The 16,486-nt window shown below is 38.9% G+C and overlaps 2 protein-coding genes across 5 annotated transcripts in view; both read left to right on the top strand.

The window, feature by feature from the left end:
• Positions 1-3,284: 3,284 nt before the first annotated feature.
• ero1a (endoplasmic reticulum oxidoreductase 1 alpha) lies at positions 3,285-11,592 on the top strand. Its single transcript, XM_056382886.1, has 15 exons — positions 3,285-3,677; positions 5,119-5,238; positions 5,339-5,422; positions 5,818-5,859; positions 6,093-6,169; positions 6,988-7,061; positions 7,143-7,263; positions 7,344-7,399; positions 7,488-7,514; positions 7,602-7,694; positions 8,276-8,522; positions 8,734-8,803; positions 9,480-9,566; positions 10,257-10,393; positions 10,569-11,592. Exons 1-15 carry the CDS (start codon positions 3,606-3,608, stop codon positions 10,627-10,629), a joined length of 1,368 nt encoding a protein of 455 aa, XP_056238861.1. The 5' UTR covers positions 3,285-3,605; the 3' UTR covers positions 10,630-11,592.
• A 1,062-nt stretch (positions 11,593-12,654) lies between these two features.
• The window catches only part of pacsin3 (protein kinase C and casein kinase substrate in neurons 3), a 33,217-nt gene continuing 29,385 nt past the window's right edge, over positions 12,655-16,486 (top strand). For 3 of the 4 annotated variants that reach the window (XM_056402322.1, XM_056402402.1, XM_056402245.1), the window contains exon 1: positions 12,656-13,092. The gene's annotated coding sequence lies outside the window, so the exon portion shown is untranslated. Of the gene's footprint in view, positions 13,093-16,486 lie in introns of all 4 variants that reach the window. The other variant, XM_056402488.1, reaches the window with a different exon arrangement.

Below are 16,486 nucleotides of genomic sequence, written 5' to 3'. Positions count from 1 at the left end.
CGGGAAAAAACCAGAGGTGCGCACATCTGTCTGCTTTAATGCACTGCGCACATACGGGCATTGGGCCTGAAAGGCGCCAACTTTGCTTTAAATACAGAAGACAAAAAAGGAGAAGGGTCGCAGCAAGCCCATGCCTGGCTCTGAGAACAGTCCACGGTCGAAACTCTCTGAAACGTCCACCAGGCTTTATATGCAGTCTGCAAGAAGAATTACTGTCCGGTACCGGAGGTAAGTCCGACAGCGTCGGCTTTGAATTTACTTTCTCTTCAAAGTGGTTCGAGAAAATTTTCATTTCTTGATGATAATGTGAGCAGTGCAACATTTACTGGCCTGACTGTAAAATAGGCCAACACAAACTTTTGCATATCACAAACAGAATATCAGTAAAAGGGAGACCATCTTTGTAGTTTGTATTCTAAGCATACATTTAGAGTAATTACTGTTTAAATATGAAGTTATTTTTCTGCCTCATCTCTGAGTGCACTGTGGGGATTTTTGCACACAAATTCTATTTTGAAGAAAAAATATTTTTGAGCATATAATACCATAACCTGAGCAAACTAAAGTCTACTCTGTGCACCTGTGTCGCAGTTGGGATGTTTATTCCCAGGTGAATCCCGGTTTTGTTTGTTGTTTGTTGTGGGTCACCATAAATTTGAGGTGCGTTTTGGGCAGGACGCCATCTTTAATGTTTTCTTCTCTCATGGTACAAGGTTAGCAGTGTTAACAGCAGCCTGCATCATCTTACAATAGCTTAATTTAAACCACACTTCCAGTCTTTCTGTTAAAACTATCTGTAAACAACATTTTAGTTAACAGTTTGTCATTGGTCTGAGACGTGAGCGGTTGTATTTCCTGTCTTAAGGTTGTTCGTAATATTAGCTAACCGGCTAGCTTTCTGTTTGGTTACAGGTAGGCATGCTATTCATCTGCTAGCTACTTTAGCTTAGCAGTTAGTGGTGACTAATTCTCTCTCTCTCTCTTTTGCTCGGTGTTTTTGAAACTTCAGTGTAGAGGACTGTGATGTCTGTCAGAGCCTCCGATCGGTTTATATGTGTTTTTAATAACTAACTAAGGTGATGCATTTACTCTTTCATCCGCGAGCACAGTGTAGCCACGGTGCCGTACAGCTGGGCTGGACAGGTGACAGGTGTGTTTACAGTGTCTGTGCTCTGAAGGACTTTACAACAGGAAAGGGGTGAAAATTAGGGGGTTCACCCAGGTGTTTCTCTTAAATCAATGCCGATCGTAGCCTTTTCCATTGGCGACAAAAGCCCGATGTTAGCGGGTTTTTTGACCAGTGGAAAAGAGGCTTTACTTTACAGACGCAGCTTCGTTCGCTAACCGGAACTGCTCTAGTCTCTGACCTTCTGTGTGCGCAGTAACCTTCACTGTGATAGGCTATTACTTGTGATGTGTAACCAATCAGATGGTGCTGTGGGCGGGACACTGCTTTAGACCAGAGTGGTGACTACAGAGATGGACATCTGTGTTAGAGCCAAAGTAGCACATTTTACAATTGATTTAGTTTTGATCTCTAGCAAACAGAGTCTGCAGCAAAGAGGCAGCTTCAGCCTGAGCTACATTGTGGACTGACATGATGCATTTTGCCTCCACCTGTATTTGCAAGTGCTTAGTACCAATATATATGTAAGTGCAGTATTCAGTTTTGGCCTAGGTGCTTTCTCATACATGATTGTAATTTATTTTCTGAGCATAAATTTGTAGTAATTACTCTAAAAGCAATCAAAAATGTTTTCTATGCATCAAATGTGTTAATATCAGTCAAGTTAGGCTCAATGTTTTTGTTTTAACTTGATTGTCAGGAATCAATGTGTAATGTGGGCAAAGAACATTGAAATGGAAAATTATTTTGGAAAAACACTTAATTCATTTCTAAGAAATAAAAACTCCTCCAACATGCTTTACATTTAAATGTCACCTTTTGGTGTTTGTGGTTGAGCAAATTTCAAGTAAATGTAAATGTTTTTCTATATTGTATTGTGAAGAACTGCTTAAAATGTCCTTGTTTGCCCTGCAATGGAAAGTAGTTTTATTTAATATAATTAAATGTTTTCCTAGGGATGCCAGAATCCAATTCAGGCCAGAATCACACCTTATGGCCCCCCACAATCAGCAAGAAATGGTAAGTCATGGGTATGACTACATCCCATACGTGGGCTCAAATTAGGGTCATAATGATTTTGAACTTGTAAAGTGATGTTCACAAATAATTCCAATGTTTGTAGTTGTAAATCAACCTTTGTAAACCTGTAAAATAAATCTGGGTGAGAAATTTAAGTTTCTACATGTGAAAAAAATGTGCTTGTGTCAAAGAGATTTGTATTTGTTAAAAAAGACTATGTGAATCAAAACTATGAACAAAGGATCAATATTGAGGTTACAGAAAGACACAAGCCCATCACCTATCACCTTCTCACACTTGTAAGGGGGGCACCAGGAGTGGCCAATCAGATTCCAGGGGGGTCTTGAGCCACCCTGGCCACCCCTCTGCATGGCCCTGTCAGGAGAGGGGAAAGTGCTAATAACTTAGGTGTGGTGCAAATATTTAAAAGTGAAGGCAAGCTCTTGGTCACTTGACCTTCACCAGAGCAGATTTTTGTTGCAAATAAACAAAAAAAATTGAAATTAAAAACATTTAATGTGTGTCTTTTTTTCAATACAGATTTTGTTAGATTAAACACACTTCAGTCATGCTTTTATTATATGTGGTATATGTATTACCCGATGATACTGACACATTATCTGGCAAGTTGTTATTAGTCATATAAAAATCCTCCTTACTGCATGTGAATGCTCAAACACTAGACTCCCTAAGAAAACTTTAATTTGAGTTGATTTGAGCTGCGTGTCCTAAGAAAAATAAACCAGTGTCCTCTAGCTCCACCGTGTGGCTGCCTTGTGGTATTACATGAGGTCACTGCCCAGAAACACATAAATATTTAAATATCATAAAACAGAAAGAAAATGTTTTGTATTTGGTTATCAGCACGTTTGCAGATTAAAAAAAAAAAATGTAATCGCATTATCCTGCCATTAAAAATATTTTATATCCATTTCATATATATGTCTGGAATATATTTGATCGTTTCACTGCATAAAAAATATAATATTAAATTAAAAACATATGTGGATATTCTTTCCATTAATTCATTCTGTTAAAGTCCATTATACTCCACTAAATGGAGAGATTATTTTATAATTTCTACTTGCTGAGGGTTTCAGTCGGATTGTTTTGTGAGCGCACAGGAAGAAAAACATTTCCAGTTAAAAAGCCTATATTACAGATTTCTGGGTAACAGAGGTTAAAACATTCTGAATATCATGTGATGACTGATCTTATCTCTGAGTCTGATCTGATTAAAGCTGCTGATCAATTTGTCACGTATCACACGTAGTAGACTGGAAATGAGGAAATACGAGGAAGCAAAACTTCATATCCGATCACCGCCCCTCAGCGCCGCTTCTCAGCGTTTTCTAGTACCAGAGAAGTGAAGCTTTCCTCGGACACACGGACAGAGAGTGTGGTGGTATAATAATAAACAGTTTTCAAACGGAGGTCTGCGTTCACAGGAGAGGTCGTGATGAAGCTGGTGGTCCTGCTCCTCCTCCTCCTCCAGGTGTCCGGATCTGCAGACAGCAGGTGTTTCTGTAAGGTAGGTGACGAAAAATAAACTGATCTGTGTTTTTATTCCGCATATATTCAATTATCTGCTTGTAGTTTCTGTTGTAATGCCACTTTTTGCTTTACTTTTAAATACATCTGTTTTTCTTAAAGGGCAGCCTCCTGCTAAAGCAACGTTGTGTTACAGTGTTGAAAAAATGTGTAAAAATAAGTGATTCTTGCTTTTTAAGGGTGTGTGACTCCAGAATAAGAAATCATCTGGACAAAAATGATGATTGGTTCTCAAGTAGTGAGAATTACTGGTTGTCTTCACTCATCTTAAACAAATCAATATGTCAAATATAGAGATAAATTTATAATTAAACACTGTTTTACTGTTTGAAGCAGCATTCATTGACATTTTAACCTCTTGACCTATATCTGTGAACACACCACTGACATGTACAGTATGTGTCAGCAAACTGAGGATTATTCACACACACAAAATACAGACACAATATTATCAGTTAATCTGGAGTCATGTTTCTGGCCGCTAGATAATGTGTCAGCCCATGTTCATCAGCTGCTCTCTGACTGTGTCTGTCTGCTGCTGAGCAGGTAGTGGACTAGAGAAAAAAACTGCTGCCTGCTGCTGGAGACAGAGAAGACGAGAGTGATTTTTTTTGTTAGAATGAGTGTGTGACAAACTGGTGGTGAGGAGTCTGAAAGATGAAGACATTTAACAAGCAGGGAGGGCTTAACCAAAACATGCTGTCATTATGGGAAGTGTAGGGTCCTGTTTTTTTTAGGGAGTAATGATCAGGATCTGAAGTCTGTTGCTTCATTTTTGTCATTGATGAAATATTATGTGCAATACGAACTCACTGGAGAATCCCTTTCACAAAGTAAATTACAGCCTTCTTACAATTTAGTGTTCTTTAGTTTATCCCAACTTCACCCACTCAGAAAACTGTCCTCTGTACCTGCTTGTTTATTTCATAAACCAGCTTTTTATGATATTATATTCAGGATTTTGTACATATTACTTTCCTGTAAGATACAAAAGACAGCCATGATTTCTAGCACACTGTCAACTAGGACTACAGCCTTTTTTATTATCCATTAATTCACCAATTATTTTCTCATTTAGTCTGTGAAATGTCAAAAGAAAACAACAAAAACAAACAGAAATGTAATTTTTTTTTTTACCAACCAACAGTCTCAAACCCAAAAGTTTTTCAGTTTACCACCATGAGGCAAAGGAAATTTGAGAAACTAGAGCCAGAGAAATTACTGAAAAGATTAATTGATTATCAGAGTATTGGTTGATTAAGCCTTTTTAGAGTAATTGACCTGTCCACCAGGTGTGCAAGAACAGACAAGATACATGTCAGAGAGGGAAGTCTTCCAGATCATTCCATGTGTTATTTTTTAACGTCCTCTTTAAACATGCACGGCAGGTAACCAGGTGTTTTTGTTTCCATCTCACGAAGGTCACAGGTGACCTGGACGACTGCGCTTGTGATGTAGAGACTATTGATGGCTTCAACAACGAGCAGCTTTTCCCCAAACTTCAAACTCTTCTGGAGTCTGACTATTTTAGGTTCTACAAGGTGAGAACTGATGGACAACACACACACACACACAGAAATATATACACAGAGATGAGCTGATCTGTTGCTAAGGACGTGTGTTGGACTTGACCCTCTGCAGGCTAACCTGAATAAGCCGTGTCCGTTTTGGACGGACAGCAGTCACTGTGGTCTGAGGGACTGTGTGGTTCAGCCCTGCTCTCCTGTGAGTTCTCATTTCATCTCATTCAGTCAGAGTGGTCGTCACAAAAAGCTACTGCACACTTGAGTCACGGCTGCCTTTTAGTCTATTAGTGACATTTTGACAAAGGCAAATATCCACAGAGAGGAAATGAGGGATTTATATCTGTAGCTCAGTCACCAGTGACATCATAATTGGCTGGTTTTAATATTGCCATTGAAAAAGTTTTTTAAAATCCCTTATTAACTCTTTAACTTTCTGAAGAAAACCTGTAGTTGGTCAAAACATTGATAATAAACAACAGTAAAAGAAGCTGTGACTCCTCTGTGCAGGTTCTCTTTGTATCGTTCACCTGTGATTTACCTGCTGGTAACAAACATGTAGATCATCAGACTGACTGAAACTCTGTCTGCTAACAGAACGAGGTGCCAGAGGGGATCAGGTCATCGTCCCACAACAAGGTGAGTCACATAAAAACACACAAAAAAGTTGAATATATATATCTTTATCTATATATTCCTTTATATGCTGTTAACTGGCACCTGGTACTTGCTCCCTGAATGTACGTGATATAATTAAGGTACTTGAACAAATTTGGGGATTATAGCAAATAGATTTTAATCTGTGCGTGTGTGTATGCGTGTGCGTGTGTGTGCGTGCGTGCGTGCGTGCGTGTGTGTGTGTGTGCGCGCAGTATTCAGCAGAGTCAAACGAGCAGCTGAGTGAGTGTGAGAAGACGCAGCATCTCGGAGCTGTGGATGTCTCTTTAAGGTGAGTCTCATCAGTCGACTCAACTACAGAAAAGTTTTATTACAGTTTTACTTCGGGTAGGATACATGAAAAAAGTGAATTCCCATATGTAAATGTAATATATGTACATGTATTGAATTTTCATATATGAAATGTATGTACATATGAAGTAAAATCATATATGTATCATATATATAATCTATGTTTATAGAAATTACATAGAATGTATTTCTAGCTAATAGAAACGTATGTTTAGAATGTTGCTTATATTGTAGACACATGTTACGTAAATGTATATCATCCCAAAGCTTGTCAATATATATTGATATTATATATGTAAATATAAAAGATAGACATGTATGTTTAGAATTAATAGCGAATTATTAAGAAAATCATATATAAGCATAACATTTTACATCTGTCTTGATATAAGGTCATATATGTCATATAATACATTTCTGTATAGATTGAAATAATGAAAAAAAAAATCCCCAGCCTCCCCCTTAAAGAGAAGCAAAGAATCAAATAATAATTACTTAGGAAGGTTTATACTGTTAATGAAATAAATACATTGTGTTCAAATTTTTTAACATAATGAAGGATTTTCTTCACAGTAGATTAGTTTAGCCAAATCTGACTTCCAGCTTGCTTTAATATACTGTTTCTCCTTCAGCAAATAAAACCAATTATTATTATAATTATATAATATATATATATATACCATAATTATAATTATTTAATTGAAAGAGTTGAGGTTTCCCAGAATCCCCTGGACGTAAACAGCAAAATTGACGACAAAACAGGAAAAACCCGACACACTGCTGTGTTTTCTCTTCCAGTGACGAGACCAGAGAGGCTTTGCTGCAATGGAACAAACACGACGACGAGGCCGAGCGCTTCTGTGTGGTCGACGGTACTGAATGTCTCATGATTTTTGAAGGGGGAACATAATGCTGAGTTACTTACAGCTGACCGAAGTGTTTCTGTTTCCCAGACGAAGAGTCACCGGACTCCCAGTACGTCGACCTGCTGCTGAACCCGGAGCGCTTCACGGGCTACAGAGGACCCGAGGACTGGCGGATCTGGACCAGCATCTACGAGGAAAACTGCTTCAAGTAAACGCTCACACAAACCACAATATAAAAACAATTAGTGCTCAGAGCAGTGCATGACACGGTAGTTCTCCCCCTCACAGACCATATACCGTGAAGCGACCGCTGATGCCCGGCTCCTTCAGCTCAGGAGGTGAAGGTCAGACGTGTTTACTTGACACTGCACCATGATTCGCTTTGTCAGTCAGTTATTTCTGCGTCTGACAATAACTTTGGTTTATTTACAGAGAGGACCTTCTACAGCTGGCTGGAAGGTGAGCTGACGTTTCCACTCAGGACATGATTGACAGAGAGAAATGCTGTTGTGGAGTGTGTTTGTGTCAACTCTCTGCCTCTCTCAGGTCAGTGTGTGGAGAAGAGAGCTTTCTACCGCCTCATCTCAGGCCTCCATGCCAGCATCAACATACACCTGAGCGCCAGGTACCTCCTGGAAGGTGAGACACAAACACCTGCAATAACCCTCTCTGACCCACTCAGGCATTTATTTTCCTTCTTTTACTGGATTTGAGAGTTGGAATTTGCTTAGAAAAAGGCTAGAAGGAAGCACGTCCTGCTCCCTTTTATTGTTTAAGGTTGATTTTCACACTAAAGTCTTGATGTGAGTTGAACAATGTTAATTTGCTCATCTGCATCTCCTTCAGTTATCACCATGCGCTCAGAGCAATAAGGAGCTGCAGGGATTTTACTGTAAATTATTTAAAAATAAATGTGTCTTCAAAAATCGTTGGAAAAAATAATGGAAAAACAAAATTACCCGGCCCACATGCTAAATTCAACAATAAGGAAAAAGTGTTTATAACGTTCTTATTGACACCTGATGATTCTTTTGAGACACATTTGAAGAACTGTGAACCTGTCCTTTAACACACAGGCACTGATATCAATCCTCCCATGTCTTGTTCAAAAACCAATAAGTGTATTTATTGTATTTATTACAAATATAATCAGCTGTGACTCAGTTGTGTTCTTTGGTTCCAGTCCTAAAAACTCTCCTCTCTCTCTTTCTTATCTTCAGACAGCTGGTTTCAGAAGAAGTGGGGTCACAACGTGTCGGAGTTCAGGAAGCGTTTCGACTCGGAGCTGACGGCCGGCGAGGGCCCCAAGAGGCTCCGCAACCTCTACTTCCTGTACCTGATAGAGCTGCGAGCGTTGGCCAAAGCCCTGCCGTTCTTCCAGCAGCCGTCCTTCCGGCTGTACACCGGCAGACCTGAAGAGGACCAGAAGCACAAAGAGCTGCTGCTGCAGATCCTGCAGCTGGCCAGGTCAGTCTGAGGCCTGATGCCCACAGTTAGTGTTCTCCATCCAAAAGTCCCTCTGCTGATTTTCTGTCTACATAAATACAGATATATACGGTATTCATAAATGTTAATGAATGTGGGGGCAAAAGAGCAGCGTTTCCTCTACAGCTGTCATATTCTCACACATTCAACCTGCAGCTTGTTGTGACCGTCCTCTCCACCTTCACTCTTCCAGATCTTTCCCTCTGCACTTTGACGAGACTTCTCTGTTCGCTGGTGATGAAAAGGAAGCAGCCAAACTGAAGGTCAGCGGCCATTTGAAACTCAGTTGTTTTCCATCATTTCCTGGAAAAGGCAGCAGAGACAAGGACATGAGGAAAGCGATTCAGTCTTTGTCGCCTCCTTCTCATTGGAACTGCTTTAGAAATGTTCAAAACTCACTGTAATAATACAGTATAATATTCGGTCATCATCTACTCATCCCAGTTCACACTCCTTTTTAAGTTTGTACTGAAACTAAACACTCATCAGGTTCACCTTTGTACTGTACTAGTTTTAAAGTGGTTTCACAGATATTTTTATATTGATTGAAAGACGTGTTGTTCTTCATGTTTGGTGCTTTTTTTTCTTCTTGTAAAAGATTTTTAGAAAAGAAGGTTCCTCGTTACAATACGAATACCATTATAAAGGATTTATGGTTTATATGGTTTATATCTATAAGGGTAGTATTACTGTAAAGTGATACCAGAAGGTGTTTAAAGTGAGTTCACAGATTTTGTGCAAACTTTATGGAAATATTTGACTCAAACTGTGATTTGTTAATAACTGAATTTGAGGTTAACTGCCACATGGAGAAGTGAATACTGATTGCGAAAGGGATAAAGTGACACAACACACCCTGCTCTTGCTTGGTTTTCTGGACATTTCTTTGTCCATCAGAGTGACATGAGTGTGTTTTCCTGTGCTGTGTGTTCACACCAGGACGACATCAGACTGGCCTTCCTCAACATCTCCAGGATCATGGACTGTGTCGGCTGCTTCAAGTGTCGACTGTGGGGGAAACTGCAGGTGAGTTGGGAAGGGAAGAAAACACACAGAAGGTGAGGAGGAGGCGGCTGGGACTCCTGGAGGATGAAGATCCAGATTCATAACATCTGGAACGAGGCGTAGACAGCCAGGAGAGGGAGAGCGAGAGGTCTGATGGGGTGAAAAGAGAGGACAGGGAGGAGAAAGTACGGAGAGAGAGAGAGGACTAGTCACAAAGCTTTGATGCTTGTGTGCTTGAAGGAAGAAACAAACAGGGTTGGAGAGATGAAGTGGTTTTCACAAAGTTTTCAGAAATCTCATCGGCAGGACAAACAGGGAATATAATGTAAACACTTGGTTTAAGAGATTCATTGAGACTGAGATTTGTGTCGGAAGGAGAGTGGTGATGACAACAAACTGCACTTGTACTACTTCTGTTTATCCAGCGCTCACAGTCTCTTATGAGCTTCAAATATAGATGTCTTGTCCATTTTCTTTTTCAGGATTAACAGGACTGTTTGAAGACTCAGAAGCATTTGAATCAAATGTCACTTTTTCTCTATTTATTTGATAAGTAACAGGGTGACACCAGGGTGATGTTTGATAAAGTCAAAGAAAAACAACGACATTCTTAAATGATGCTTTAATGGCAACCAGACCATTATATGTACAGTATGTATTGCAAAGAACAATTGCTCTTTGTTTTGATCTCTCTCTCTCTCTTGTCATCAGACTCAGGGATTAGGTACTGCGCTTAAGATTTTGTTTTCCGAGCGCCAGATTGAAGCTCTGCCCACTTCAAGCGGCCGACGACCCAGTTTCCAGCTCAGCCGGCAGGAGATCGTCTCTCTGCTCAATGCCTTTGGAAGGTGAGAGTCTGTCGCCATCATATAATGATTTGTACCATCTATCAAAACTGGTTTTATTTTCAAGGACCGTCAGAGCAGCCGGTCTGCTCTTAATACTCCCAGAAAAACTGGAGTCAGTGGCAGAGAGAACATGTCTGTTACTGTACGATGTAACTGCTCTGGAAATGTCCCGCAGGATTTCCACGAGCGTCCGAGAGCTGAAGAACTTCAGATCGCTGCTGGCAGAGGAAGGATGAGGCGTCGAGGGGAGTCCGGCTTCACCCACTGACTCTTCTGAATCCGGACTGTTGTGGCCCCCAAGCCCCCCGACTGCCAACACAACTGCCTTACTCCTGCTGAAATGTCCTTTAGACGAACACCATGAGTTCAACATGAAGAATGGGTCCATTTTTGAATTTCAATTTTTTAACTTGAGTTAAAGACAAGAGTAAAATTTCACAAAAAAAACTTCTTTTGACTGAAAAATGTGAAGATGGTTAAAAGCAGATCCTCAATAGCCTTTGTATTTGATCAAGGTTTATTTATTGAATATTTTGAATGTTGTATCCAGTCTATATCTTTGCGTTTGAATATTTGATAGGATGTTACTCCACTTCTTATTTTTATTTATTTTTTTGGCATTTACCAGGACTGCAAACCAACAGCTAGAATAAATCTGACATGGATTTTATTTACAGTCAGTGTGGAACTAAATTCATCTCATTAAATGATTTCTCTCTGATGTACTTCGTCTACCAACGGCACATCATCTCGCAGCTGAATTTTATCTCCATTTCAACCTATTTCCTTTCATTTCATCCTTATTTATATATTTATAAATTGGAAATATATTAGGATTGTTGTTAAATTCCAAGAGATTTAAAGGTTTCAGACAAATAAACTTGATATGTTCTTGCATAATAACTGACCACTGAAGTAATTATAAGAATATAGCAGATGTAGGTTCAGTGTGTATCTCTGATCGTCTTTTCCTTCATGTGATCAAATCAGAGTTGTTCTTAAAATGTGACTTTTACACTCGGCTGTAAGTAGGAGGAAGCCACTTCATCCATGTGTCCCATTGCTCAAACACAGCCAACAAATTTAAACTTTCTACTTTACAAGTTTGATAAATACAGGTCCAGCTTTCATTAATTTCATTTATTTTTCTGTAAAGAATTAAGTCCTTTATCTTGAATTAAAATTAAATCTGAAGTTTCCAGGTGTCTGTTTCTGACATGGTTTTGTTGTGTTAAACTAATGATAAACAGCTACAAGGAGAGACTGAACAGTATATTAAAAAGAAACTTTAGACCTGTTTATGTGAAACCTTCTTTGACCAAGAGGATTTCAGAAGAAGTTCCTGCATGAACTGAAGTTTTACCTGATCAGTGTGGTTTTGTGGTATGTTGCAGTCCTGAGGGTGGCGCTGTTTGTATAAAAAAAAATAAGATTTTTTAATGTTTCACCTCACTTGTTTCACTTTTTTTGCTTCACAAATAGAATATTGATTCATAAATGTCTGAAAGTTTTAAATGTCCGGAAGATATTCACAAATGTTTTTCATTTATTCTTTTAATATCATTAGAGTAAATGTTCTTCTGTTGGTCTAATATTCAGTTGAGAGTATTGAAGACATTTACTTGTCCTTGTTGTGGCTCTATGTCTGCTCAGTTAGAGCAGCACATATTACTATGGTCTGGATTGAAATGTAGATTTATCATCTATACATTAAATCTGTTTACTCCAGCACAGTGTAACAAAAATAGGTGTCAAGATTAGTGATGTTGTTTATGCCAAATTTATTTCCCACCTATGTCATATAAATTCAAAATAGAAACATCAGACCATTTTTGCCTCTTTTTATGCGGCAGAAGTGAAAATAAGTCATTGTCAATATTTGTTGTGTTGTGTTTTCAGAATGATGGAGACAGACAACAGTTAGATTCAAAATAAGATGCAGGCTCAGGATGAGGGGGCAACTATCATGTTAAGTAAATGGTGCATGTAGCTGCTGTGAATTAGTTTATTTTAGCAATATTAATCAATGTATTATTTATCTATGTAATCATTTATAGTGTTTAATCATCAGATAACCAGTAAGGAACATTTGTCACGTCACAGACTTGATTTGTTTACACCTTTTAGCAATGTGTGTGTTTTTCCAGGGTGCAGTGGCGGTTTTTCCGACGGTCCTGTAAGGCAGCATAAAGCCGCGCAGCAGACAGTGAAGGGTTAAACTCTGTAATAGGATGAATGGATATTGTGGTGAGCAGCATCTGATTACACAGAGACGGACGGCGGTAGGCATCGGAGGAGGGGGAAGACACCGTGTATCTGCCGGCCGAAAACTGCTTTTCCAGCCTCCTCTGAGGAAGAAGACATTTTTATCACTTCACTCGGGGAAAGTTAAACTTTTTAACCGAGTGGAGCGGGAAAAAACAGCGGAACCGACGGTTGTCTCGCGGTGAATTTACTGAGGCAGCAGCGGGCTTCTCCTGGTGTAAATGGCCGAGGGGGACCGACGGCTGACTGCGGAGGAACCCTACAACATGTCGCAGTTTGTGGAGGTTTAAACCGGGACTGTAACCGCTGACTCTTTTTTATTTTTTTTTTATTTTAAAAACGAAAACCCACATCTGAGTATTATCCTGTGAGGAGGGCTGCAGCTCCACGGCTACTGAGGTTTTGGTTTGTTCCTCCAGGTCGGAGCGAAACAGGTAAGCGACCTCACCTGTCTGCGATCAGCACACGTTGACACCTGTGCGCGTGCAAGCCTGAGTTGTTGATAGATTTTTACCGCCTGATTATGACCCGTGTCAAAAACTATTAAAGCTTACGATTTTGGAAGTTAAAGGGGAAAACTAAGGGAAACATTAATGTCAATACTGAGCGGCTTGTGAAAGGATGTTAACGCTGTTTTAAAACCTTTTTGTTATTTGTGTGAAAAATAAAAGTAACTTATATTTGTTTTTCCCATCAGACCAGGTCTAGATTAGAGACCACTGCACCCTAAACTCGTCCAGTCAGGACTAGATGAACCCTGAGAACATAAAGACTTATTTATAGATTTATTTAAAGATTTATTTATTTATTTTTAGAGTTCTAGGCAAAAATAGTTTTTGATTCAGACCTGGTCCACTGTGGTCTACAGGCGGCTTAAAGCACTGTTTTCACAATTAGAATAAAGAGGTCATGAATCTGAAACTAAATCTGAAATCTAGTCCAGATTTGACAAGTCTATGTATAGTGGTCTTTGATTTTAGACCTGGTCCAATGTGGTCTACATGGGGGAAACAAACCGAAATTGTCCTTTTGTGTTTCAACAAATAAAATAATGTGAAATTGTGTTTCAAACAATCTTTATATTCCCTTGCTTAGTCTAGTCCTACAGCTTTTACAAGGTGGTTTTTGATCTAGACCTGGTCAAGTAGTGATGTAAATGCTGTAAAATTGATTTTTAAATGTTAAACAGCATTAAAGCTTTAACTAGGATGTCAAAACTCTTTCACAACTATAAGTGGATCAAAAACAGTCACTGCTTCTGTCATTAAGTTTCCTTTGGCTTTCCCCAGAACTGTTGAATGAGAAACTAACTTCAGTGTTGTGCTATACTTTTCAGACTCCTCAAATGCATCTCAGTATGTTTTGGTGTCAGTTCTTGGTTGTTGTTTTTTTTAATACTGGCTCAAGTCAACTTCATTACAAAAACTAGAACATAGTGAATAATTATAACCATCAATTCTGCAACGATTAAACTCACCAGTATCTATGGTAACGTTAACTTGCTGTATGAAAATCTGCACATTCATCTTGTACTATTATCAAAATGCTCTAAAAACTGACTCACATATTGTTTATAAAACTTTAAGTATCATTCTCCTTTTACAAGTTTAACAGATTTAAAGCTGCAGCAAGTGTTTTCTTTTTTACCAGTAGGGGGCAGAAAAACTCAGAAACACACTAACAGAACCTCGGTCCTGAGGTACCGTTGATCGCAGGCCCTTCTGCGTTCTGATGTTTCTGCGTTCTTGTCTGTGCTTGTGTTCATGTGAAACGCCATCAGGCATTTATTTTCTGGGCAAGAACAAACCAGCAGCGTTCTCACTCTGTCGGGTTTATCAAGGATTGAATCTTAGGTTGAGCTTAAGTTTTGCTATTTTCTCAGTTTGGGGCTCTAATGATGGAGATATATTAACTTGGCAAACCCTTTGGTAATTTACCGCTGACTCTGATGTCTGTGTAGCATTTTCATATATAATATTTCTCCATCTGGAAGATAACATTTGGTCTTAGAGTTTAAATGTAATATTTGTTGCTGCCAGTTTGTCTGAAGGAAAGTTGGAGACATGTTTTTTAATTGGACAGTAGAACAGGACGTCCTCTATGGGGCAGGCCATATGTCCAGCAGACACAGAGCCACATATTATATTGTAATTGTGTTCGTGTCCATCTGATGAATTTAAGTCCATTGTTCACTCGTCTTTTAACTCTGATTTTGTTCTCCACCTACTCCTGAGACAACATCTGTCTCTTTAGCTCCTAAATTGCTAAATTCATCAGTTTGAAGGTAGTGTAAGGTGCAAATAAACAGACAAGTTGCTTCTATGAAAATGGAAAATAAAATGTGAACAGTCTGATCAAAACCAAGAAGCCAAGAAACTTTCAAGGCTGAAAAGCTTCATAGAGCTGCAGAGTTGGGTGATAATTATCAGTATGTTTGACACAAAAATGTCCTGTTGAACCACATGACATGAAGTGACAGTATTAAATAAAAAATACTGCGTCAGGTCATTAAAAAGTGCATTGCTGTAGAATGAGGACATTTCTTAAAAATCCCACAAATGTGCTGAAATTTACTATTTTTTGGGGGTTTTGCATAATTATGGGAACATTTCATGACGGTTAATTAAGAGCACATTCGACGGCTGTCAAGCTGTGAAACTTCTCATGACTTTTGTCAAACCTCAAGCATCGGTTAAAAATGCTTTTGTGAATCTGCCAGCACATGTTGGGAAAGCAGAATAATTACCTTGAACATTTTTTTCATGCTCTCGGGGAGTGTTGGTCGGACACAATCAACACTGAATTATTTCTAACCACTAAATGTTTCATCAGATGAGGTGAAGTCTCAACAGTCGTCTGTTGGCTGATAGAAATCCACGTGGGGGAGTTTGGGAGTCCCTGACAAGCAGCAGTGTTATAGCAGGATCCACTGGGAGGCGGGGCAGGGAGGCAGAAACCACCCCCCGCCTCCGGCTTCAGATCCTGCCGAGCAAGTGGAATTTCATGGAAACATGAAATATGTCAATGCAGAACGTGAACTCCCTCCCAGCCTGTCGGCTCTGCTCTGGTTGGTCCACGTATAAGCTTGTGCTTTTTCTAAATAGAAAATTACAACAGTGAAGGTTGTCCTGGGTCAGTTGGATTATTCCTCTGTGGTGCAAATAAAAAAAGAAAAGAAAAAGAAAGTACCTGTTTGTGCAGAGCAGGTGGCAACCACCTGACTGTTTTTATTTTTATCACACCTTCAAATAAACCAGGCCGACTGCGTCTTTTTAAAAAGGTTCCACTTCAGTATTTCATACTTCATGACACTGTTCACTAAAGCTAATATTTATTATTGTGAAAGATTGCTCCAGGTCTTTTTGGTAATTTACAGTTACACTGACAAGAGAAAATAACAAACATAAACAAAAACATAGACATTTGCAAACTACTACTCTTAAAGCCTTTTACAAAACTGATTTATATAAATACATGAGACAGATCAGAGTGAATAAGTGTAATGAAAAATATTTTAAAATAGAAACAAAGCATAAAGACACTAGAATGAAAAGAATAATAATTAATTTACTTTAGGGACGCAGTCTCAGTTTTTGCTTCTTTACTTCTAGTTTATTTTTTGTACTTTCAATCACAGCTGCAACTTACACTTATTTTCATTATTGTTAAACCTGCTGATTATTTTCTTGATTAATGAATAAACTGTAACTGTTGTAAAAAGGCAGAAAATTGTCACATCACAACTTCCTAAAGCCCAAGACGATGTCTTCAAATGACTTTTGTTTTGTTTTGTTTCAGAATTTGTTCAATGTTCTGTTAAACCATTAA

This window comes from Seriola aureovittata, chromosome 1 (assembly GCF_021018895.1).
Source record: "Seriola aureovittata isolate HTS-2021-v1 ecotype China chromosome 1, ASM2101889v1, whole genome shotgun sequence".
Lineage (NCBI taxonomy): Eukaryota > Metazoa > Chordata > Actinopteri > Carangiformes > Carangidae > Seriola > Seriola aureovittata.
Note: the sequence above shows the minus strand (reverse complement) of the source record. Positions and strands in the feature narration are given on the sequence as shown.